The sequence below is a fragment of the Schistocerca serialis genome, chromosome 2, assembly GCF_023864345.2.
Source record: "Schistocerca serialis cubense isolate TAMUIC-IGC-003099 chromosome 2, iqSchSeri2.2, whole genome shotgun sequence".
Classification (NCBI taxonomy): Eukaryota; Metazoa; Arthropoda; class Insecta; order Orthoptera; family Acrididae; genus Schistocerca; species Schistocerca serialis.
This window is the reverse complement of record NC_064639.1, coordinates 427294439-427321014: the sequence shown is the minus strand read 5'-3', so window position 1 is coordinate 427321014 and position 26576 is coordinate 427294439. Positions and strand designations below refer to the sequence as shown.

Here is a 26576-nt window from a genome sequence, read left to right as displayed (position 1 = left end):
ACGCTACAATATTCCCAGACTACCTTCTCTACCCATCGGTTCCTACCCCTGTAACCGACCCCGCTGCAAAACCTGCCCCATGCATCCCCCCACAACCATCTACTCCAGCACCGCTACTGGCAAAACATACACAATTCAAGGCAGGGCCACGTGTGAAACTACACATGTGATTTATCAACTGAAATGCCTGCACTGCACAGCCTTTTACATCGGCATGACAACAACTAAACTGGCTGAGCACATGAACGGGCACGGACAAACTGTCCGCCTAGGACATGCCCAATACCCAGTAGCGGAGCATGCCCTCCAGCATAATTCTAGGGACCTAGGAACCTGCTACACCGTATGTGCCATTTGGCTCCTCCCACCCAACACCAGTCCCTCTGAACTGCAGACGTGGGAACTTGCGCTCCAACACATCCTTTCATCCCGCCATCCCCCTGGACTGAACCTACATTAAACAACCTCACTCCCATTTACTCTTCAGTCTTCTCCTCTTTCTCTTTCCTCTTTAGCCATTCACGCATCTTTTCATCCTACATAGTTGTGTTTATCTTTATACTATATACCTCTTTACTTCTGTATGCATCGTCTTTGGTTTGAAGCTGGCACAGTACTTACAGTAGAATATCTTTGGCTTCCCTCTGACAACCATGCCTCCATCCTTGCTACCCTCCCTAATTTCCTTTCCCTGTTGCTTCATAACCTGGGTTGTGAGTAACTGAATCTCCTTTCCCTTCTTCCCTTTCTTTCCCCTCTCTCCTCCCCGATGAAGGAACATTTGTTCCGAAAGCTAGGAACGTAAATTTTTGGTTGTGTTTTATGTGTATCTACAAGCTGTACTGAGCTGAGGTAAATACTGGCCAGCCCCTCAATCTCTTTGTTAGTATTTGTTTCACATCTTTATATGAGATTTTCCATTAATCATTTAAATCACCTATATGGCCCACATCCTTCATTGTTTTGTCCCTTTTGTTATCTATCACTTACGTTTGTCATCTTAACACTTTCTCTTCTTCAGTGTTTTATATATACATATATAAATATTTTCGTCACCAACTGTGCTAGTTTCATCTTCCTCCTATTATCTTGTTCCGTTTATAGTCCTCTTCTCTTTTTTATTTATTGATTTATTTATTCAACATTCCATAGTTTTAACGTTCGTTATTTGCTGTTTTCCAGCCAACAATCACTGCCACCAATCTCTTCTACACCTACCAGTATCATCCATTTCCGTCGATTTCTTGTTCCTGGCGATATTTTTGTGCCATTGGCTATCTTTCTCTGCCACAAGAAAATTTTTTTGGGACATTTCTGCGCCACCCGCAAACTTTTTTGTGGCACGCGTGATCTTTTTTGCGGCACGCGCAATGTTTTTTGCTGCACGCGCGATCTCTTTTGCGGCACGCGCGATCTTTTTTTCGCCACTCGCTATCTCTATTTTTGAGCAACGTGTGTTCTTTTCCCCTGATCTGGACATACTTGCTTGGTCTGGTCAACTTTTTGTGTACTTTTCTTATTTAGTGCTCTTCCTTTGGTATTGAACATTACCAACACAATTTCTTTCTTTATCGTCCTTCCCTCCGCATTTTATTCCCTATTATGTTTACTATTTCAACTTTAGTTATTTAATTTCCCTACCCACCAGTACCCACTATGCACCATAATCCTATACCACATTATTTACATTCATTCCGGAAACATGCATTCACCGTAACCAAACTGCAATCCCACATACTTTTCTTCCAGTCCTGCTTAACCTTTGGAATTACCCCTAAAAGACTTACCCTAAAAGTTCCCATCTCCAGGTGCAATTCCTCCTTCCACCAGTCTCTCCTGGACTTCCAGAACCTTCAATCCTTAGCCCAGACCCAACTTGTCCTGAATCTCTACACTACTTCATGTAACCACCACTCCCAACAGCTCCTATCTCTCTTCAAAGTCCTCCAACTCTCAAACCCTTGCTTGGAGAACACACTCAGGAACATCATCCTAGAGGCCAGCTGCAAACTTGGGTTCCATGCCACACACCACCTGAAAAAACTATCCACAGTGCTAGTGCAACACCTAAGAAGTGGGGTCCCTCTCCCTATCCTTCACAAACACCACCCACAACAGAACCTTCAACAATCCCCCCTCATAGCCAACAAACCTAGCCTAGCCACCCTACTCAATCTCCCCATCCCAGCACATACCCCACACAGACCAAATCTCAACTATAACCACAGTCAAATGCCACACATCACCAGTCCCAATTCAGTCCTAAACCTCTCATCCAGATCCCTCTCTCCTCCAGAGACATCTGTTCTATCAAAAGGCTTAACCTTTAGCCTCACGCCTAAATTCAACCACACTGCCCTGGTTAAAGATCTCCACTCATTCACCCAGAACCTCAACTGGAAATATCACTTCACTACCCAAACACAGCCCCTAAATACTAGACCCAGTGTTGAACCCTGTCTAGAACAGTTCTGACTGCCTTCTCAAAGGGATCCTCCTCCCCTCCCCCAAAACCATCCCTTGCAGACATTTCAGGAATTCCTCACATCCAGTGTTGCCTCCCAGTCCTTCTTGAAGAACATCCCGACAACCCCCAACATCACCCCAGCTGAATCCCGTGCCATTAAGGAGCTGAAAATAGACCACTCTATTGTCATCCTCCCGGCGGACAAAGGCTCCACAACTGTCATACTTGACCGTGTGGAGTATGTGGCAGAGGACTGCGTCAACTCTCCGACACCTCAACCTACAAAGCTGTTACCCATGATCCCATTCCCTTCATCCAGACTGAGCTACAAAAAATCCTAAAAATCCAAGGTCCCTCACAAGGCCTCACAACGGCTTCCATAGACTTACTCCCTCCACCTGAGCCACGTACCCCTACCTTCTACCTATTACCCAAAATCCACAAAGAGAACCATCCTGGCCGTCCCATTGTAGCAGGCTTCAAAGCCCCAACCGAACGTATCTCAGCTCTGGTAGACCAGCACCTCCAACCTATCACCCGCAGACTCCCATCCTACATCAAAGACACAAACCACTTCCTAGAACGCCTCAAATCCATTCCCACTCCTCTCCCACCTGAAACCTATCTTGTCACCATAGATGCTACAACTCTTTACACAAACATCCCACATACCCATGGTCTCTCTGCCCTTGAGCACTACCTCTCCCAACGCCCACCTGAAGATCTTCCAAAAACCTCGTTCCTTATCACACTTACCAAATTCATCCTCACCCATAATTACTTCACTTTTGAAGGCCAGACCTACAAACAAATCAGGGGAACAGCCATGGGAACCAGGATGGCTCCATCCTATGCCAACCTCTTCATGGGCCGCATGGAGGAGGCTTTCCTGAAGACCCAACAGCTGCTTCCCCTGGCCTGGTATAGGTTTATAGATGACATCTTTGTGATCTGGACTCATGGTGAAGAAACTCTCCTTAATTTCCTCTATAACCTCAACTCCTTTTCGAATCTGAATTTCACCTGGTCCTTCTCCAAAACCCAAGTCACCTTCCTGGATGTTGACCTTCATCTTGTTGAAGCTCACATCCACACCTCTGCCCATATCAAACCCACAAACAAACAACAGTACCTTCACTTTGATAGCTGCCATCCTTTCCACATCAAACGCTCCCTTCCCTACAGCCTAGGTATTTGTGGCAAACGTATCTGCTCCAGTGATGAATCCCTCAACAATTACACCAATAACCTGACCAGTGCTTTCCTCTCCCGCAACTATCCTGCAGACCTTGTCCACAAACAGATTTCCCGAGCAATACATTCCTCCCCGTCCAACAACAATGTTCCTACCCCCAGACCACACAGAAGCATCCCCCTTGTCACCCAATATTATCCTGGCCTCGAAAACATCAACAAATTACTCCACCAGGGATATGACTTTCTCAAGTCAACCCCTGAAATGAGATCATCCCTTGACAAAACTCTCCCCACACCACCCAGAGTTGCCTTTTGTCGCCCCCCTAACCTCCGTAACATCCTTGTTAAACCCTACAATATTCCCAGACTACCTTCTCTACCCAGCGGTTCCTACTCCTGCAACTGACCCCGCTGCAAAACCTGCCCCATGCATCCCCCCACAACCACCTACTCCAGCCCCGCTACTGCTAAAACATACACAATTCAAGGCAGGGCCACGTGTGAAACTACATATGTTACTTATCAACTGACATGCCTGCACTGCACAGCCTTTTACATCGGCATGACAACTAAACTGGCTGAGCGCATGAACGGACACAGATGAACTGTCCGCCTAGGAGATGCCCAATACCCAGTAGCGGAGCATGCCCTCCAGCATAATTCTAGGGACCTAGGAACCTGCTACACCATATGTGCCATTTGGCTCCTCCCACCCAACACCAGTCCCTCTGAACTTACGAAGATGGGAACTTGCACTCCAACACATCCTTTCATCCCGCCATCCCCCTGGACTGAACCTACGTTAAACAACCTCACTCCCATTTACTCTTCAGTCTTCTCCTCTTTCCCTTTCCTCTTTAGCCATTCACGCATCTTTTCATCCTACATAGTTGTGTTTATCTTTATACTATATACCTCTTTACTTCTGTATGCATCGTCTTTGGTTTGAAGCTGGCACAGTACTTACAGTAGAATATCTTTGGCTTCCCTCTGACAACCATGCCTCCATCCTTGCTACCCTCCCTATTTTCCTTTCCCTGTTGCTTCATAACCTGGGTTGTGAGTAATTGAATCTCCTTTCCCTTCTTCCCTTTCTTTCCCCTCTCTCCTCCCCGATGAAGGAACATTTGTTCCGAAAGCTAGGAACGTAAATTTTCGGTTCTGTTTTATGTGTATCTATCGGCTGTACTGAGCTGAGGTAAGTACTGGCCAGCCCCTCTATCTCTTTGTTAGTATTGTTTTGCATCAATCTTAGGTCTGTCTTAGCCTCTTCAGTATTAATTACATGCACAATTTTGAAACTTTCTCCAACACAGACACTTCTAAGTACTCAGCACTCTAACCTTTTAAAACCCCTCTTAACGGTCCTATACTTTCTGTAATATCTGTTATGGAAACAATTATATCATCTAGGTATATCATACATTGCGGATTTTTCAGACCTCTTAAAACCCAGTCCAACAACTGCTGAAAAATTGCTTGTGCATTCATTAGTCCAAATGATGTTGTCAATATTGATAATGATCAAAGGGACCAAGAATGCTTTCTTCCATTGGTTCTCATGCAGTACCTCCAGCTGATGGAACCCACGCCTTAGATCTATGGTGGGAGAATACTTGCATTGTCCCAAGCTTTTTGAAAGTCTCAGTGATATAAGGTATTGGTTACACATCTGATACTACCTTGCTGTTAAGAAGTATGTAGTCACAGAAGAACCAATATTTCTTAGGTCCATCTCATGATGTCTTCAGCCCTCCATGGTCTAGTGCTGCCTCTACTATTCCATCTGCTAGGATACGGTTTATGATGTACTGGTGCTTCATTCCCTGTAGGAATTCAGTGCTGGGTCATACGTGTTGCTGGAAATGGGCCTCAAAGAAAAAAACAAATCCTAAAACTCTAAGAACAACTTTTCTGTTTCCACTCTTTCCATTCCTTTTAGATGGTCTACCTTCTTAAACATTGCAATTTTTGCAGTGGCTTGCATGTAATCATGATGCACATCTGAATTTTCCCAGTCATCCTCATCTAGGATATCCAGATTAGCTATCAGGAATTCCTTGGTTAGCTTTAAATCACTGGCACTAAAATTACTTATATTTACAGATACCACTTTCTTGTCACCTTTCTCTTGTATGCATACAATGTTCTTCTCAGAGAACAATGTGATTTCCCCAGAACATCATTTTCTGCTAGTGTTCTACCACACACAACATATCAACAGGCCACTCTGGTTTCACACTCACCCATGGTTACTTCCCAATGCCTTGCAGTGCAATATCATGCAAATTAAACCTTAGAGTTGCTGTTCACTGTTCAGCTGGCTTACACCTTAAGATAGATGAACCCTCTAAGTTCAAATTACCTAAGGTCAATTTTTGGATGCTGTGTTACCAGAAATTCTAACCATAGTATCATACAGTAACCCTCGTTTGCATGAGGTAAGACTTCTCTAAATTGCTTAAATGTTCTGCCCCAATTCACTATTGCTGAACCAAAAGACTTAACAGTACTGTCCCCAACTCCACAAAAATTATAGTGTGATGGGTTCAATTGCCTCTGGACTACCCTGTGTCTAACAAAAACTTGTGCTTCATGCCTCTCACAATTCTCATTATACCTCATTTGCCTTTGCATATGTACTTAGCATTAAAATTATCATGAATGCAGTGTGGCAGATTTTGGGTTCCCTCTTCTGTTTAACACTTGTCTCTTTCCCCTTTCCTTAGTCTTAGTGCCCCTAAAATCATGACTGTGTCCAACCACGCTATACCTAACCAGCTGAGGTGCCCCTGGACATGCACTGCCTGTTCACATCTATAGCACTTAAAAAAAAAATGGTTTTGAGGACCCAACAGTATCAACCAGCCTCAGTCCTGAGTTATCACCAGATGCGGACATGGAGGGGCACATGGTCACACACCACTCTCCTGGCCATTGTCAGTTTTCATGACCGTTTTCAATCAAGTAGCTTCTCAACTCGCCTCACAAGAGCTGAGTGCAACCCCCCCCCCCCCCCCCCCCCCCCCCCAATCCAAGTGCTAGCCAAGCCCAACAGCACTTAAGCACTTAACTTCAGTGATTTGATATAGCACTTTACACTGGCAGAAAAAAACCCTTGTCCATCATGTATTCCCATTGCTACATAAGTTTCTCAAATTCTGTAATCAACCTGACTGCAGAGTATAAGTCCTTTGAGGCACCTGTGCTAATTCTTCTGGGCCTTATGGGTGGTAAGCCCCTTCAAAGGCATCCAGTGCCCTGTGTTCAGGTTCCAGGAGTATGATGCTATTTGCTTCACCATTATCCTACAACTCATTTGTTCCACTTTTGACACCGAACTGAGTGAAGACTGTAGAGGTCGTGGCCACCAGTGGGGTGGTTGAGACTGTGGTGCTAGCTAGAAAAATACAGCTGGAATGTTAAACACTTTCATTTCAACTTGTGCTACAATATTCTTTGTCCACTGCTGCCCAGTGATTGCCCCCTTGGGCATGTGGTATGGTGACCCTGCTGTCCGCTGCAGAAGCCGGCTGCTGGCTATGTGTCTGGCCATGATGTCCACACTCAGCTTTTTTGACACTTGTTTTGCTTACTCAGTGATGTATGGCCCAGACTGCACAATGACGCAGCATGCAGCAGATGCCAGTGGCACATCTGTCTACCACAATTCTCATGGAGGTCTCAGTTGAGAGGAGAGCTCACCCTTACAGGCAACAATGATATGTGCTAGAATGCTCGCACATGTGGTGGATTGCAGAGGACTGTACCACTTGGGATACAAACCATTGCCCTCCAAGGCAGAGGTTTGGCTACTGATGTAGAAACCTGGGAGCAGCTCATGTTGCAAGGCACCAAGTCTACAAATGGTGGACTTATCAGCCGAGAGTGATCTGATGGAAGAGGCTGGCCTGTCTGTTGTCAGCTGCTGGCTGATCCATAAGATGGGGATGGCTGGCACAGACCTTGTATTAGGATAGGTGCTGCCAGACTGCATATCTTTGCTAAAATCAACGAATATTTATATTGGATAATGACATGTTTGTTATGTCAATGCACAGCTTCCAGTCATGTACGAAACAACACTTCTGTGGATCAATGATGTTGAAACCTCCTGGCCTGTCCCACAGCTGTCTTGCACTTTTGCTATGGTGCCAGGAATGCAAGGCATGGTTTGGCCAGCCTCATGGTAAATAAATTAAGTGTTGATGAAATTGACACACCATTACCTCGGCACTGGTTGGCTACCCATGTTTTTAATGCAGCTCTAGCAGAGCTACGATTTCTATGGTAGTGCCAAAAATTTAATGGTGGCACACTTGTGAGGCGGGAGTGCTGCTGCGGGAGACATATCAGTTTCTTATTCTTAGTTTGTTCAGATGTTCCCAGACAGTGTGTTGGTATGTAAGTGATGCCAAGTGATGCCATCAGCATCAGTCTGTAACTCAGAGTCAAAGTCCATTTGTGGTACATGTAGCCAGTCACCTAACCTGGACTTAGGCTCCAGGAGCTGAAGACATCTACCTGAACAGAAGATCACATGCATACTACCTGGCATCGTCACACTGCCATGTCACCTACTGGATGACTACCTCCAGTTGGTGTCCAACTCCCAGGTGGGAAGTGTGTTTGGGCCCAGATCATTAGCTATGTGGCCACCTTGTTGTTGCTCTCCAGTCCTTGTGGACCACCTTGTTGCTGATCATTGCAGAGGGCAGGCACATACCATCATCAAGCATGCTGGGGTTACAGAGTACATGTCCTTCATGTCCTGTATTCCCTGGTTTCAGGTGAGTCAACAGCCTAGACTGGACTGGTATTCATCAGCACATGTTGCTGCCAGTGTTGGCAACCACTCCTCTGTACCTAACATTAATAAAAGCCTAATTCTACCAGTTGTATCTAACTAGCTGGTAGCCACTCATTTCCAGTCACCATCTCTCACAACCCATGACCTAGCATTACTTACTAATCTTAGCACAGCCGTTTCATCCACTATGGTAGAAGTTACATCCTCAGCCTTTACAATATTCTCATGACATGCACGTTTTAACATTAATATTATTTATCATGTGCTGAGCGTACATAGCATAGTACGAATTTGTAAACATAACTTGCAACTATACTTTTCTTCTTTACTATTGTCTTTTTGTTAATCACATTATTGCTGGCTACTTAGGTATGAGGTGTGTGAGAAAAATGATGAGATTGATTTTTCATCTACTGAAGTTTTCTTTTTTTATTTTTGTCAAACAACAACCTTCAAAGTAGTTTCTTTCAACAGCTATACACCAGTGGAGCCCTTGTTTCTGGCCATGGTGGCAGAACTGGAAAGCTTCAATTGGTAGGGCCTCTAACATGTCAGCCACATTCTTTTGAATGTTCTCCAGAGTCCCAAAATGGCATCCTTTTAAGGCATTTTTCCATTTCAGGAAAAGAAAAAAGTCATAAGGACTTTAGTTCAGGTGAATAGGAAGTGGTGAGGGGCGTTGGGGGGGGGGGGGGGAGGGAGGGGCGGGGGGGGGGGGGGGCAGGGGTAACAACAGGAATGCCTTTTGAGGTCAGAAATTCCATGACTGAAGTGACCATGTGACATGGGCATCTTCATGATGCAGCATCCACTTGTCTGCAGAGTGAACTCTCTCTCGATTTACCCTTTTCCTGAGCTGTTAAGATATATTTTTGTAAAACATTTAGTTGACAGTTTGTCCTAGATGAACAAATTCCTTACACATGATACCTCTACCATCAAAAAAGCAAATCAGCTTTGTTTTGATCTTTGATTTGCTCATTTGAGCTTTTTTCAGCTGAGGAGATGTCTTAGTTTTGCTGTTTTGTCTCAGGATCATACTCAAAAATTCAGTATTAAGCAGCTGTGATCACACAATTGAACCATTTGTGGTCACTGGCAATCCTCTCAAGAATATCATCACTCAATTGTTTTTTATTGTCATTCTGCTCAGTTGTGAGATTTTTTGACACCATTTTGGAACAGATTTTTCACATGTGCAAAACTACAGACAAAATTTGATTTACAGTGTAAGTGCTTAAGTTTAACAGGTCACTCATCAATCTTATTGTTAAATGTTGGTGTGATCTCAAAAGAGCAACCACACATTCAAAGTTTATATTGTTTTTTGAAATTGAAGGTGTCCCAGAGCAAGGATCATTTTTGACATGTTCTCAGCCTTACAAAAAATGATTTGTGCCAACAACAAACTTGTGCTCTTGATAAAGAATGTTCCCCACAGGCCTGTTTCAACTTTTCAAAGGTTACAGTCATGGAGTCCCTAAGTCCCACAAAAAACTTGGTGGCATAACTTTGCTCTAAGTGCTTCTGTTACATTTTTGTAACACAACAAAAGCACAACTTCATAATGGCAGTCTCAAAAATCACATGATGGCTGTACAGAGCTGAAATTCTGACAGAGCTTCTGAAAGGGATGAACAAACTAGTCTGCACAAGTAGAACACTACAGCACTACCAAATTCCTTGTAGTGTTGTCTGCCTCTTTACTTTTTGCACGTACCTTGCATTCTCATTAATGTACTAGAAGTTATTAGGTCCTGTAATGTTTTTGGATTGAAACCCTTTAAACACATTTGCTCCAGAAGACCAAATAAATATAAGAAATGTTTACATAATTTTGCCACCAAAAATGCTTTTAAGTAAGTAGCTTGTTTCATAATATTAAAAAAGTCTTTAAACTGTACATCTGTTCAAACTATAATTGCTTGCTACTCTGTGAATTGATGCATGTCACAGTTTATTTCATTTATGACTATGTTTACTGTTAATATTTTTTGGTTAATAAAGAGTAGTCATTCTATTACACAAGTTGGAAATTGTGTCTTGAGCTTTCCTACTGCATCACATTGGTCAATAGCTTAATGTCTGTGGAGAATCTTCTCATTTTTCCTTGTCTGTTTGCTTAGTTTTCAGCATATTTCAGTAATCCATATGTCAAATGGTTCAGTTCCCCTTTTTACTAATTTTCCTACAGTCCATGACTCACTTCCTCACAAAGTCTAGCTGCAGATGTACATTCACAGAAATTTTTTCCTAAAATTAAGGCCTATATTTGACACTAGTAGACTTCTTTTACCAAGGACTGCCCTTCTTGCTTTAAATTTCGCCAGAAATGTTTTTGACTCTTCTATACACTGAACAGTCCCTGCAACACAAATTTTGTTTTTGATTTTATTGCAGTTTTCCTGTAGTCATTTTGCTCTTTAACTTTAGTAGAGAGTGGAAGTAAAGCACACAGATGTTCAGTTTCTCTCAGGAGATTTGTTAAATTTTTATGTCAGTTTGATTATAAAAATTTTGAAACTGTACAGTGATTTTCAAATTTTTAAATACACTCCTGGAAATGGAAAAAAGAACACATTGACACCGGTGTGTCAGACCCACCATACTTGCTCCGGACACTGCGAGAGGGCTGTACAAGCAATGATCACACGCACGGCACAGCGGACACACCAGGAACCGCGGTGTTGGCCGTCGAATGGCGCTAGCTGCACAGCATTTGTGCACCGCCGCCGTCAGTGTCAGCCAGTTTGCCGTGGCATACGGAGCTCCATTGCAGTCTTTAGCACTGGTAGCATGCCGCGACAGCGTGGACGTGAACTGTATGTGCAGTTGACGGACTTTGAGCGAGGGCATATAGTGGCCGGGTGGACGTACCGCCGAATTGCTCAACACGTGGGGCGTGAGGTCTCCACAGTACATCAATGTTGTCGCCAGTGGTCGGCGGAAGGTGCACGCGCCCGTCGACCTGGGACCGCTGGGACCGGACCGCAGCGTCGCACGGATGCACGCCAAGACCGTAGGATCCTACGCAGTGCCGTAGGCGACCGCACCGCCACTTCCCAGCAAATTAGGGACACTGTTGCTCCTGGGGTATCGGCGAGGACCATTCACAACCGTCTCCATGAAGCTGGGCTACGGTCCCGCACACCGTTGGGCCGTCTTCCGCTCACGCCCCAACATCGTGCAGCCCGCCTCCAGTGGTGTCGCGACAGGCGTGAATGGAGGGACGAATGGAGACGTGTCGTCTTCAGCGATGAGAGTCGCTTCTGCCTTGGTGCCAATGATGGTCGTACGTGTGTTTGGCGCCGTGCAGGTGAGCGCCACAATCAGGACTGCATACGACCGAGGCACACAGGGCCAACACCCGGCATCATGGTGTGGGGAGCAATCTCCTACACTGGCCGTACACCACTGGTGATCGTCGAGGGGACACTGAATAGTGCACGGTACATCCAAACCGTCATTGAACCCATCGTTCTACGATTCCTAGACCGGCAAGGGAACTTGCTGTTCCAACAGGACAATGCACGTCCGCATGTATCCCGTGCCACCCAACGTGCTCTAGAAGGTGTAAGTCAACTACCCTGGCCAGCAGGATCTCCGGATCTGTCCCCCATTGAGCATGTTTGGGACTGGATGAAGCGTCGTCTCACGCGGTCTGCACGTCCAGCACGAACACTGGTCCAACTGAGGTGCCAGGTGGAAATGGCATGGCAAGCCGTTCCACAGGACTACATCCAGCATCTCTACGATCGTCTCCATGGGAGAATAGCAGCCTGCATTGTTGCGAAAGGTGGATATACACTGTACTAGTGCCGACATTGTGCATGCTCTGTTGCCTGTGTCTATGTGCCTGTGGTTCTGTCAGTGTGATCATGTGATGTATCTGACCCCAGGAATGTGTCAATAAAGTTTCCCCTTCCTGGGACAATGAATTCACGGTGTTCTTATTTCAATTTCCAGGAGTGTATGTTTAATAATGACAAGATGAAAACAAATGTTGACATGAAATCCATTGACAATGGCAAATATTAAACAACCTGCATCTGCATAATGGAATGACGACAATGGAAATTTGTGACAGACTGGGACTCAAACACAGACTTCCCACCTAACACGAGTGGTTACCTTAACACTTTGGCTATTCAGGCACCACTCACAGCCAGACTCAAACTTTCATATGTTATTGTCCATGAGTCTACAGGCTGCACTTGTACACATCATGTAATTCTCGTAAAGGGGAGACATTTTAACTGAAAGTCACTGGCCTGGTATTGGCCAGTAAATATGATACTGCAATGCCTGTGTTGGTTAAGAAGTAAGATGTAATGTTCCTTCAGGTATGATGTGGACGAGTGAAGTTTGTAGACACATAGACAATGACTTATGAAAGTTTCAGTCTGGCCTTCAGTTGTACTCAGATAGTGATGAAAGTGATTAAAGCGACTGCTCACGTAAAGTAGAAAATCGGGATTCAAGTTCTAGTAAGAAACAGATTTTCACTTTTATTATTCCTTTATCCAGCTGTAGGGTGTTCATATTCACGTATTTAAATACATCTGTAGTCACCACAGTGCCTGTTCCTTCAGACATGCATGCATGTCCAAGGGAACATTGCATAATATTTCTTACCAACACAGGCACTGCAGTACTGTACAAATATTTTTTTTTCTTTTTATTTTATTTTTTTTTATTTTTTTCACTGGATCTGCAAGAGGACAACAAGGAAGAATCTCTAAAGCAATTGTTGGTACAACATTACATTTATTTACAATTATGTTTAATTTTGTTATAATTTCTGCATATACTCACACTTTCTATTTCTTGTATTCATTTCAGTTGCTGGAGCAGCCACACTACCAGGATATTATCAAGATCAAAACAATTGGTTCAACATACATGGCAGCAAGTGGTCTCAACCCATCACGCACAGTAAAGGTACTTTAGAAAGTCACACAGCTTGGTTCATTTTATTTTGTTTTGGAAGAAGGCAATTATTATATTTTGAAACACTGACAGACAATCAGCACCTCTTTAATGGCATGATATAGAAATGCATTAAACCATCACACAAAGCAAGTTAACCATATAAGTAATTAGCAGTAGGAGTGAATAACTGGCAGCACTAAAATGTGAGAGTGAATTGATTTTATGACTTCCATAACAGCTGTCAGTAATGCAGTTTAGTTTTGTAAGCAGCTAATCATCTTAAGACCTATTGATGTATTACTTTAACATAATGCAAATGGTAGATGAAAAAACAATTTTTTTCAACATGCCTCATTAATTATTTATTTTTGCAATTTACATTTTGCATTATTAGCACACTTTACAGCATAACCCACAACCTAGGCCACAAAACTGAATGTTTATTAAAACAAGTGGCAAAAAATGCCTTTTTTCATTTAATTATGTTTCACCAAGTATCCATAGTCAAATCTACAGATATTACCAAAAGATGGATGTTTATTCAAATGATTTTCATTTCTTTTATTTTGAGGACAAGGTATGATAGACTTTTCTGATTTGTTTTTATGGTGTACTCTGCTTGGGTACAACATTTCATCAGTGGAAACTACTGCAGTGACCTTACGTATTTTCCGTTTTGTCATGTAATGCTCAAGATTTTCTCACAAAATGGAAATCTCTTGAAACCAGTGTTTCAGACCCAAACTGGAAGAACACATATCAAATGTTTTAATTCTCTTCTTTTCATATTTTCTCTAAGTTCACAGTTGACAGTGTAGTGGAGTGCTCCAGATGTACATTCTCAGAAATTTCTTTCTCAAATTAAGTCCCATTTTTGATACTAGGAGACTTTTGTTGGTAAAGAATACTTTCTTTGCTTGTGCTATTTGGTTTATTGGGCTTCCAAGGTAATAGAATACTTTCAGTCTCGTAGATTCTACTCACTAATTTTAATAGCCATGTGGTGTTCACACTCTCGCAAATGATTTTACAAATTCCACAGAGTAACTTCCTGGTTCTTGAAATGAATATAGTTTGATGTTATAAAATACACATGATAGTAGTAATTTATTCTAAAATGTCTGGTAATACAATATTTTCCCAGAACTTTGTCATTTATGTAGTATAACTGAAATCCAGTTTCAAAACATAACTGTCTATGCCTTGCCAATACATAACTATAATCATATTATAATTTGTGATGGTTGTTATTGCTAAATGAAGCCAATTATTACTTATTTTTATGTCTAATTTCATGATGCATGTTCTGGTAATAAATTAGATAAATTTCCTTCATGAAATATAAAATACTGTCCGCAGCTGAGAAGAATGCATGAAGCAGGAGTGTGGCTGCAAGTAGGGTGACGTGGTCTAGAAAGAAAGTGTGTGCTGTTCATAAGACATTTAATACAACAATGTGAAAATTGTATATGTGACTGACTTGAAGAGATTTGGACAATGCAACTATAATAACTTATTTTCATTGCACTCATACTTCAAAAATAATACCAGTCAAATTCTTCATGTGCATCCATGGTATCTCTAATTGCTGTATCAGTACTTTATTAACACTGTACTGTGCATGCAACTACTGAGATGTGGTTTTTTGTTTTGTTCAGTTAAAACATCACTACGGGCAGGAAAATCTCACAAAAATGATAACATAAAAAATAACACAAAATCAGTTGCTTTTAGCAAAATAATGCATAATCAGCAATTTTTATGATATGTCAGGGAAATTTCCTTTTTTCTTATAGAAAAATGTTATAAATCAGAAGATGGCAGTATTTTAATATTTGTAGCTGATAGTCATCACCCAGGATTTTAACAGGGTTGGAAATGGAACTATTTTTGTGGCTGTTTACAAGTTAGCATTCATCTTCCAAAATATTAGAAATACATACCCCCCCAGGTCTACACTCCCCCCCCCCCCCCCCCCTTCCACAAACTATCATATGGGCACACTTACATGAAGCTGTAAATAAAAATAAAGAAAGGAACTAAAAGACCATAACTGGTGAACAGTGACGACAATTAAGTCTACTGGTAACACAATATTTTTCAGACAGCACAGGGCAGGTAGGACCGGGGCATGGGAAAGGACTGTGCCCTGCTCCCCATCTCATCCCTCACAGTCATTCTTCTCAGATGACTACTGTACGTAATTTACAATGTGTATTTTATTTTAGAATTAATTTACACAGTTATGTGTTTGAAGTTCATTTCACCAGCAACAAGAATTAACAGGCAAAAATCTCCTCATCACAATTTTGATTGTGCATGTAGCTTTGCAACTGAAGGAAGTTCTACAACATATAAACATTGTTACGGATCAATGAAAAATAATGTATTTGATTGACTTTATGTAATTAAATAGTGAATTAGGAGAGTTACACAACAGCAGGAATGTTTCTGTTTCTTATTGCTTGTTCTCTAGCAAGTCTTTCAAAGCTCTGTCAAGCAAAGACTCTAAAATGGATCCCCTTTTCATTTTCTGTTATGTTAGCAGACAGTTGCTCCCTCTCACTGAGGCTCTCAATGTACTATTTCTACACTTACCCACTCTCTCATCTGCATTCAACCATGGATTAATTTTTAGGCTGTCATGTGTGTTGGAATTATGTAACACATTTATATCGGATATGAGGAAGTTCCAGAACATCGTTCTAGAATAAGTTATATCGAGTATGTTCTAGAAGTATCGATTGTGGTGACAGCTATGTTTGTGTATATATGCGTGAGTGATGAGGCGCAATTGATAGTCTTCGTGTGTCTTTTGTAAAGTGAACATATGTATATTTTAATAAAGTATTTTATAAGTAAAAGAGTGAACGTGATTCAAAATATGGTAGCAGAGTGTGGTTATTGAAAAGAAAAGTCGAAGTTAAATATTATATTGTGGCCGTCGCGTGTTATTCAGAAAGTTCGACATGGCTGATATAACTATTCCTGTATTTGATGGCGAGGACTATGGGAACTGGCAGCAGCAGATAATCATGTACATAAAAATGAAGAAATGCCATACAGTGACTACGAGGGCAAAAGTGAGTTCAGACAACGAAACGTGGGATGAAGAGGACTTGAAGGCTATCAACTATATTTATGGTGCAATCACAAATAAGCAACTAGAATTCGTGAGTGACAGAGAAAGTGCTTTCGAGATCATGAAGAAATTTGATGAATTATATTCGAAAGAGTCTACAGCCCTTCAAATATTATGCAGAAACAAGTTGGACAAATTGAGGTTAAGTGATTACAGTGATATGGGAACATTTTTCAGTGCACTTGAAAAAACTGTAAATGAGCTGAAATCTGCAGGCGCTAAAGTAACAGAAAAGGAGAAGTTAAATTATATGCTGTGAATGTTACCAGAGTCAATGAGCTATATTGGGGATTTAGTGGACGTCTTGAAGGAAGAGGACCAGACAGTTGAATACGTTAAACGTAAGATTCAATTATTGAATACAAAAACTGGAAATGAAGAGGTAAAATCAAATGCATTTCACACAGAAAGAAAATTGGATTCAAGAAATCAGGAGCAAGTATGTTATCGATGCGGCAAAGCAGGTCACTTCAAACGTGATTGTAACCAGGGAAGAACAAGTAACAGAGGCACATGGCATCGTGGAGTACATTTTCAAAGTAGCGACAGAGATAATAGAAATATGCAGCGTGGAGGCTATAGCAATGTACAGCGTGGAAATTACGGCAACATGCAGCGTGGAGGTTATGGCAGCAGGCAACGTGGTCGAAGAGAGCAGCATGGTTTTAGCAGCGGTCGGCATCACAGCAAGCAAGGTTACCATCAGAGTGATCATGGTATGAGTAGTTTTATAACAGAGGTTAATTCTATGATAGGTCAAAATAGAACAGTAGAGTCAAGTAACAACAATCAAATTCAAATCAATTGGTTATTAGACAGTGGCTGTACTGATCATGTTATTAATAATGAGGAATATTTTTCTAAGAGTATAACTTTAAAACAACCTATAAATGTAAAAATTGCTGACGGAAAAATTTTGCAAGCTACTAAAGTTGGTAATGTAATTAGTAATTTTCCTGTCTATGATCAAATGATTCCAATTAATATGTGAGATGTTTTCTTTGTAAAAGACATAGACAAAAACTTCATCAGTTATGCCAAAATTACAGATAATCACAAAATTGTATCGGTAGGGAATAATGCTAAAATTTTTGATAAAGCTAATGGATTGATTGCGATTGCATGGAAAGAGAGTCGGTTGTATAAAATGAGTAGTACTATTAATAAAGGAGAAGTTAATGTTAATGTTATGAGTAAAGACAATAATATGACAACAAAGGAAAAATGGCACCGCATTTTGGGACATGTTAATTTCAATTATCTAAATACTTTATGTAAACATCAATTGTTAGATGGGGTTCCTTCAGAACTAGAATCAGAATTTATGAAATGTAAAATCTGTATCGAAAACAAAATGCATAATGTTCCTTTTAAAAATAATAGAACAAAAGCAAAAGAAATCTTAGGAATTGTTCACACAGATCTAAATGGGCCTCACTCAACTACTGGAATGCATGGGGAAAGATATTTTCTTTCTTTCATTGATGATTACAGTAAGGCAGTTCGTGTTTACACCATAAAATCTAAAGATCAAATATACAAGTGTTTTGTAGAGTATATTAATGAAGTTGAGAATCTCACTGGGAACACTGTTAAAAAGATAAGATGTGACAATGGGAAGGAATATTTAAATGAAAATGTCTATGAATTTGTGAGACAGAAAGGAATTGTATTGAATGCTTGTCCACCTTATGTGCATGAGCTTAATGGTACTGCTGAAAGGTATAACAGATCCATCATGGACATGTCTCGGTGTCTGCTAGCCGAAGCGCGAGTAGACACGAGATTTTGGCCTGAAGTGGTTTGTGCAGCAGCGTACCTAAAAAACAGAACTTTAGCTAACACCATTGAAAAGAAAACTCCTTATGAGATATTACTGGGGAAAAGACCTAATGTTAATCATTTGAAGTTGTATGGGAGTAGAGTTTTTGTAAGAGTACCTGAGCAACTGAGGAAGTCGAAATGGGATAGGAAAGCCGATTTGGGGGTTTTAATGGGTTATTGTGAAGTAGGCTACAGAGTGCTAATAAATAATAAGATAGTTGTTGCTCGACATGTGGACATTGTTGAAAGTGGTGTTAAATGTATTGGGTTTAAAGATTATGATTCAGTAAGTGAATATTCTAGTGATTCTGAACACGAAAGTATAGAAAATGAAACTGAACTAATAGAAAAACAGAAGGAAATTGTGAAAAATGAAAAGCTTTCTGATAATCATGAACCAGAGAAAGTACTTGAGTTGAGGAGATCATCTAGAGAAAGAAAACCAAAAATATTAAATGATTATGTTTACAGCAATTTTATTTATGTAAACTTTTGCAGTGCAAATAGTCCGGAAAGCTTTGAGGAGGCGATTAACAGCGCCAAATCAAATTATTGGGAAAAAGCGATGAATAAGGAAATTGATTGTTTGAACAAAAACAAAACATGGGAATTAGTAGATAAACCAGTTGATAAAGAAGCCATTGATGTAAAGTGGGTTTTCACAAAGAAATCAGAAAGTGTTTACAAAGCAAGATTAGTTGTCAGGGGGTTTCAACAAAAAGAAGTCGTTGAGGATATTTATTCTCCAGTAACCAATATGCAAACATTAAAGATTTTGTTGTCATACTGTTGTCAAGAAGGTTTGGTTATAGAACAAATGGACGTGGAGACTGCGTTTCTAAATTGTAAAGTTTTATCTGAAGTTTATGTAAAGCAGCCAAGAGGATATGATGATGGTACGGATAGAGTCTGTAAATTGTATAAAGCATTGTATGGTTTGCGAGAAAGCTCGCGAACTTGGTACAATTGTCTTGACGAGTTTTTAAGAAGTTTAGGTTTTAAAAGGAGTAAATATGATTATTGTCTTTATGTATTGCGAGATGGAGATGTCTTGATTTATTTGATTATTTTTGTCGACGATTTGCTCATTTGCTGTGTGAGAAAAGAAAAAATTGTTAAGATTAAGAACTTACTGTCAAAACGATTTAATATGAAAGATTTAGGTGAGGTAAAAAGATATCTTGGCATCGATATTAATTATGATTGTGAAACAAGAGTTATGAGTTTGAGTCAAGAAAAATATATTGATTCGTTAGCTGCGAAATATAAAATTGAAGATTCGATCTTGTACAAAACTCCAATGGAAGTAAATTTAAAGTTAGAACCAGCGTATGAAGATTGTAATGACGTTAGATATAGAAACTTGATAGGTGCACTCTTGTACGTAAGTTCGGGTACAAGACCAGATATTAGCTATAGTGTGAATTACTTGAGCAGATTCCAAAGTTGTTACAGTAGTACTCATTTTAAATATGCTTTGAGAATTTTGAAACATTTATATTTAACTAAAGATTTGAAATTAAACTATTGTAGGAATGAAAGTGCTGAGATATTAGATTGTTTTGTGGATTCAGATTGGGCAGGTGATAGTGTGGATAGAAAGTCAACTTCTGGTTATGTAATTAGATTATTTGGTAATGTTGTATTTTGGAAGTCAAGAAAACAAGCGAGTGTTACAAAGGCTTCAACTTTCGCAGAATATGTAGCACTGTCTGAAGATGTAAGCGAGGTGAAACTTGTACATGATATTTTAGACATTTTTAATGTTAAATTTGAAAAACCTATTGTCATATATGAAGATAATTCAGGAGCATTAAATATAGCGAAGTTTGGTAATTTTACAAAGATTTTAAAATACATAGAAGTTCATTACCATTTTGTGAATGAGTATTATTTACAGGGACTCATTGATATTGTTAAAGTAGATTCAAATGAAAATGTTGCAGATATATTCACAAAGTCGTTATGTAAAGAAAAATTCATTAAAATTAGGAATATGTTAAACATCGCGATATAAATGTAAGGAGGTGTGTTGGAATTATGTAATACATTTATATCGGATATGAGAAAGTTCCAGAACATCGTTCTAGAATAAGTTATATCGAGTATGTTCGAGAAGTATCGATTGTGGTGACAGCTATGTTTGTGTATATATGCGTGAGTGATGAGGCGCAATTGATAGTCTTCGTGTGTCTTTTGTAAAGTGAACATATGTATATTTTAATAAAGTATTTTATAAGTAAAAGTGTGAACGTGATTCAAAACAATGTGTATGCTTTTAAATTCTCTGAAAGTTATTTTGACTTTTTTGTAAGGTGAAGCCCCCCTTTCCAATGACCACTTCCTTTTCGGTTTATTAATTTTTCCTAGAACCAATTCACTTTCTACTATTTCATATCTAAGTGACTTATTGCTGCAATCCTTCCTTTTTCTGAACATTTGTTTTTTTTTTTTTCCTTTATCAGTCAACTGAAGCACTTCATCCCTTACCCATAGTCTCTTCATTTAACTTTATTGACCCAATTTCTGTTATTACCTTCTTCAAGGATGTTGAATCCACCTCAGCTGAGCTACTTGCTGTGGTTTTCACTATCACAATGGTTCCAGCCTCAGAGAACTTTGAATGCACATAATCATTCTTCAACAGATCTGTACCTTGTATCCTTATACATTTCTTCCTCCTGATGATAGTCTTAACCTTCAGCTTACTCTTCATGATCTGAGCTATATCTCCTCCCAGGTACACTTTATGATCCAGTATCTGGTTTATGATCTCTCTCAAGAACTTCATGACACTTGGTTGCATCAGAACAATTTATTAACTTCCTGAAATGTATAGGGTGTTTCACAATACATGTTACACACTTCTAGAGGTTGTAGAGGGGCCTTAGTAGTTCAAGTTTTACACAAGAACCCATGTCCAGAAACGTCATCCAACAACACTATACAGTGTCAAAATTATCAGTCCCAGTGCCTGTAAATTGATGTATATAAAGGATGATTCAGTGGTGGCATTAAAATTTTCTAGGATGATGGAGAAGGATGTATGTATCAATTTGAGGTAAGGCACCCAGAAACAAAAGGGCTGAAAATTGTAGGTAAACCTTTCTGATACCTCTGACAGTGGAATACATGTAATGAAACTGTTGTTGCTAAGACTCTAGGGTAGGCAACTTTCAGAGGTGGTTGGTAATATGAACCAAAATAAGAGAAAAGATTCTGCAAACATGGGCTGTAAAATGCATACCTAAAGAGCATGAGCACTTGCTCAATAGAGGAGATGTGTTTCACACTAGCAAAGATGAACATGTATAACCTAAACTGATGATCAGTAAGCCATCTCTCATCACAGTCCTACATCACTTCTTCCAATTTTTCCATAAGTTTTTGAGAAAGTGGTCTATTACAGAATAATATCTTATTTAACTGAGGAGAAATTGTTAACCATTTCTGTTTGGTTTTCATAAAGAATTCTCCACAGAGAAAGCAATACAAAATCTCACAAATTAAGTGTTATCAGACTTAAACAAGAAATATTATCCATCTGGTACATTCTATGACCCTGCTAAAGTGTATGACTGTATGGATGGCCAAATTCTAGGTAGCTACCTAAAATGTTATAGGAAGACCAGCATTCCTCTTGCTTGTGTGGAATTTTACCTTCATAACGTAGAGTAGAGGGTTTCATTAACAGATTGTCTCATGATACTGACTTCAGAATGAGAGAATACAACCTGTGGAGTGCCATATTTAGGGCATATGATAAATGATCATGACTTTGAAAGGTGACTCAAAAACTCTAATGTTTGCTGATTACATGAGCATACTAATCAAGGATCCAGTCTCATCCTTAGCACAGCTCAGACGATAGATGGAGATGCCTACAAGCAGTTCACAGTTAACAATTTAAGTCTTAACACCATCACAAAGACTCCTATTATGCAATTTTAAACCTGCAACACTGGCATGTTAGTACAAAAAGTAGACATCAATGGCCTTACAGTGAATGAAACACACTTTGTAATGCTGATGCCTACTTGAATCAAGCAGATAAGAGAGATAGCTGTTACTCTGAAAAAAGCTGTTGTGTTCTCAGTTTTACTATATTCTTGCTGTTCATTTGCTGTTAGTAGCTTATTATTTACCTTTTTATTGCTAATCTCCAATAATTTCTGAACAAATAGCAATTGAGAAATAAATGTTATGAAGTTTATATTGTATTCTGAGGCTGGAAAACTCTATCGAACTCCACAACAACCAGTGGTTTAACTGAATTCTACATAAACAGCTGTGTCTGCAAGTTTATTACTATGATCATGGACTTGCAGTGTATCCTATTGTCTATGAAAGTGATGATATTAACTGAAAATCATAAAAGTGATGATACCAACAGAAAATGGCACCTCTCAGAAAACCCTCTGCCAGGCACTTAAATGTGATTTGCAGAGTATCCATGTAGATGTAGATGTAGAACCTTTTCAACTGGCAAGAGAGATGCAAAGTTAGGATTATAGTACCAACTGCAGAGATATTCTCTTGTTCATCAAAAGAAAAAGGATGTGAAAATGCCAAAGAAAGAATCATTAAATCATACATCATTAGCACTTTTGGATGAGACTTAAGTTGATCAGCTCATGGATGATGTATAATTTGACATCTGCTTGGGGGAAGTAGTGAGTCTCCCAACTAATCTTTTTTTGTCATTGATGTGTCGACAGAAGTGCCGACACAGTGTTATTTTGAGGGGGCCGATAGGCATGCTATCTAACGCAGACGGGCGTGAATTCTGGAACAGGATAACTATTGAATGGTAGCAAGAAAAGTACGTAGCTGCTTTATACTTAACTTTATTCTTTGATGAATACAGCGTTCTTCTTGAGACATTTATACTATAACTTTCAAAGTAGGTAAGGCTAATGGCGCCTTGCTAGGTCGTAGCCATGGACTTAGCAGAAGGCTATTCTAACTGTCTCTCGGCAAATGAGAGGAAGGCTTCGTCTGTATTGTCGCTAGCAATGTCGTCCGTACAACTGGGGCGAGTGCTCTATCGTATATCGAGACCTGCCTTGTGGTGGCGCTAGGTCTGCGATCACACAGTGGCGACACGCGGGTCCGACATGTACTAAATGGACCGCGGCCGATTTAAGCTACCACCTAGCAAGTGTGGTGTCTGGCGGTGACACCACATTCCTCCCCCGCAAATCGGCGAACGGTCGTGTGATAAGGCTTCCGCCCGCCGTGGGGAGGACCCCATGTTGACGTATGCGATGAGGTGGGGAGCCTAACAACAGGCGAGGCTGTGCCACCCGCACCCGGCCATTTGGTCCGAGGGGATCTAGGAAACGCCTGAAAACCTAGTCCAGGGTGCGCGTCAACATGCGGTGTATGCGCCCGTAATGAGACAGGAGGGGCCGAAGGGTCGACCTCCATTGCGTCGGGGTACTCGACGCGCGATGATGTCATGTGGTCCGGAGCGGGCAAGAGGTCCATGGCGGAGGACGGCTGGTCACGGGAAGCGATAGGCGGCGCGTGACCCAGGCAGGCGCTTGGCGGCTGCAGCGAAGCGTCGAATGCAGGCGGCGCCGGCGGGAGAACAGGCGGCAGCGGCTGCTACGGCAGCGCGTCGCCATGGGGCAAAGTGGAAGGCATCGTCGGTAACACCTGGGGATGAGGCGAGCCAGTAGATGGGTACCCAGGGCGCTGACCGGACGGCACCGTCGCTGAAAGCAGACGGGGAGCGGCAGAACCCGTGCGACGACAGAGGCGCAGCTGATTGAGATGCCGACGCACCTCACCAGAGGCCCCCAAAACCAAATACATCGCGCGGCCGAGGCAGCGAAGAATGCGCCCTGCGAGCCAACGCCGTGAACCTTGATAGTTGCGATAAAATACAACGTCGCCTGGAGCAAAAGCAGGAGTCTGCCGCTGCACAGGAACCTGATGCGGCGGATGCAGCAAAGACATCAAGGTGCGATGAGGACGACCGTGGAGCAACTCAGCCGGCGAGCGACCATCTCGGGGCTGAGAGCGATACGAAGACAAAAAGATCAACAATGCGTCCTCCCGAGAATGCTGGTTGGTTGGTTGGTTGGTTTTGGGGAAGGAGACCAGACAGCGTGGTCATCGGTCTCATCGGATTAGGGAAGGATGGGGAAGGAAGTCGGCCGTGCCCTTTTCAGAGGAACCATCCCGGCATTTGCCTGGAGTGATTGAGGGAAATCACGGAAAACCTAAATCAGGATGGCCGGACGCGGGATTGAACCGTCGTCCTCCCGAATGCGAGGCCAGTGTCTAACCACTGCGCCACCTCGCTCGGTACCCGAGAATGCGACTCTTTCAATTGCAACATCTGTGCCTTGAAAGTCCGGACCAATCGTTCAGCGGCACCGTTTGACTGAGGCGAAAACGGCGCGGATGTCAGATGTTGAATACCATTGGCCTGGCAGAATGACTGAAATTCTGCGGACATGAACTGTGGGCCATTGTCGGAAACAATAGTCTGCGGAAGACCTTCAATGCAAAAGATAGCAGACAACGCTTGGATGGTGGCGGAGGACGTCGTGGAAGACATCCGGACAACAAAAGGAAAATTACTGAAGGCATCGACCAGAACCAACCATCGAGCATTCCAGAATGGACCAGCAAAATCAATGTGCAAGCGTTGCCAAGGGGAAGTGGCTTTTGGCCATGCAAAGACTTTCCGCGGCGGTGCGGATTGTTGTTCGGCACACGCCATGCAAGAAGAACACATATTCGGAATCGCAGCATCTATTCCGAACCAAGTACAGTGCTGACGAGCAAGTTGTTTCGTTCGCACTATACTCCAATGTCCTTGGTGAAGAAGCCGTAAAATAGAGGACTGTAACGAACGTGGGACCACGACTCTGGACTGATCATTATCAGAACGCAACAACAAAACACCACGTCGAACAAAAAGTCTCTCCCTGTGAGCAAAAAATCGGCGAACCAACGGATCCTCGATCCGTGACTTTGACAAAGGCCACTGCGTAGCAACAAAACGCAAAACGGTAGCAAGGACAGAGTCAGCAGCTGTGGCTGTAGCTACACGACGAAAATCCATCGGAAACGATTCGACCACTTCATCGGTTTCCGAATCAATGAACAGGCAAGCAAGTTCGGAAGAATCGAATGCTTTATCCTCAGCAACAGGCAAACGGGACAACGCATCGGCGTTTCCGTGCGTAGCAGTGGACCGATACAAGATATCGTAGCGGTACTGCGAGAGGAAAATAGACCAGCGAATGAATTTCTGCGCTGTACGCGGAGGTACAGGCTTGTGCGGATGAAAAAGCGATGTCAGAGGTTTGTGGTCTGTGATGATGGTGAAGTGACGAACATACAAGAAATCATGGAACTTAGTAACACCAAACACGAGAGCCAAAGCTTCTCTCTCTATCTGTGAATAATTTCTTTGCGCAGACGAGAGCAATTTGGACGCAAAGGCAATAGGGCTATCATGGGAGCCAACTTTGTGCGCAAGCACAGCACCGATCCCGAAATCCGATGCATCTACCATCAACAAAAGGGGTTTCTGGGGATCGAATGGCGTAAGGCAAGTATTAGAAAGCAACGCCGATTTCAACTGGCGAAAGGCGCGTTCGCATTCCGTCGTCCAGACGAACGGAACACCTGTACGGCGTAAGCGATGAAGCAGAGCTGAAAGGGAAGAGGCATTGCGCACATTCACTCACACCTTGTGATTCTAACTCGTGTAATGTGCTTGCGACCTCATCATGCAATGCATGGGGAACATTGCGCGCTCTGAAAATTTTCGGTTGCGCATTTACTTTCAGTTCCAAATGTGCTTCATAGTTTTTAGCGCAACCTAAGCCCAGTGCAAAAATGTCTGCAAATTCGTCACACAGACGAGAAACACTGTCTGAAGGCACAGTTTGATTCACTGATAGGACCTGATTTACAATAGACATGTTAAACAACTGAAATAAATCTAAACCAAACTAGTTCACTGCAGAAGAAGAACGAAGAACGTAAAATGACGCAAGTTTTGTTTGTCCCTTGTATGTTGCAAGAAGGCTGCACTGTCCTAACACAGGAATTTTCTGTCCTGAATATGTGGTTAGCCTAACATTTGCAGAACGCAACGGAGGTTTGCCCAGTTGTTTGTACGTGTCGTGATTGAGCAATGAAACAGCAGCTCCGGTATCGAGCTGGAATGGTATGAC

General features: G+C 41.7%; 1 protein-coding gene across 1 annotated transcript in view; it reads left to right on the top strand.

The window, feature by feature from the left end:
• LOC126456037 (adenylate cyclase type 3) overlaps positions 1-26576 on the top strand; it is a 418454-nt gene that overhangs the window by 335107 nt on the left and 56771 nt on the right. The window contains exon 16 of the mRNA XM_050091793.1: positions 13317-13415. Coding sequence (XP_049947750.1) covers positions 13317-13415 — 99 coding nt within the window. The remainder of the gene's footprint in view (positions 1-13316; positions 13416-26576) is intronic.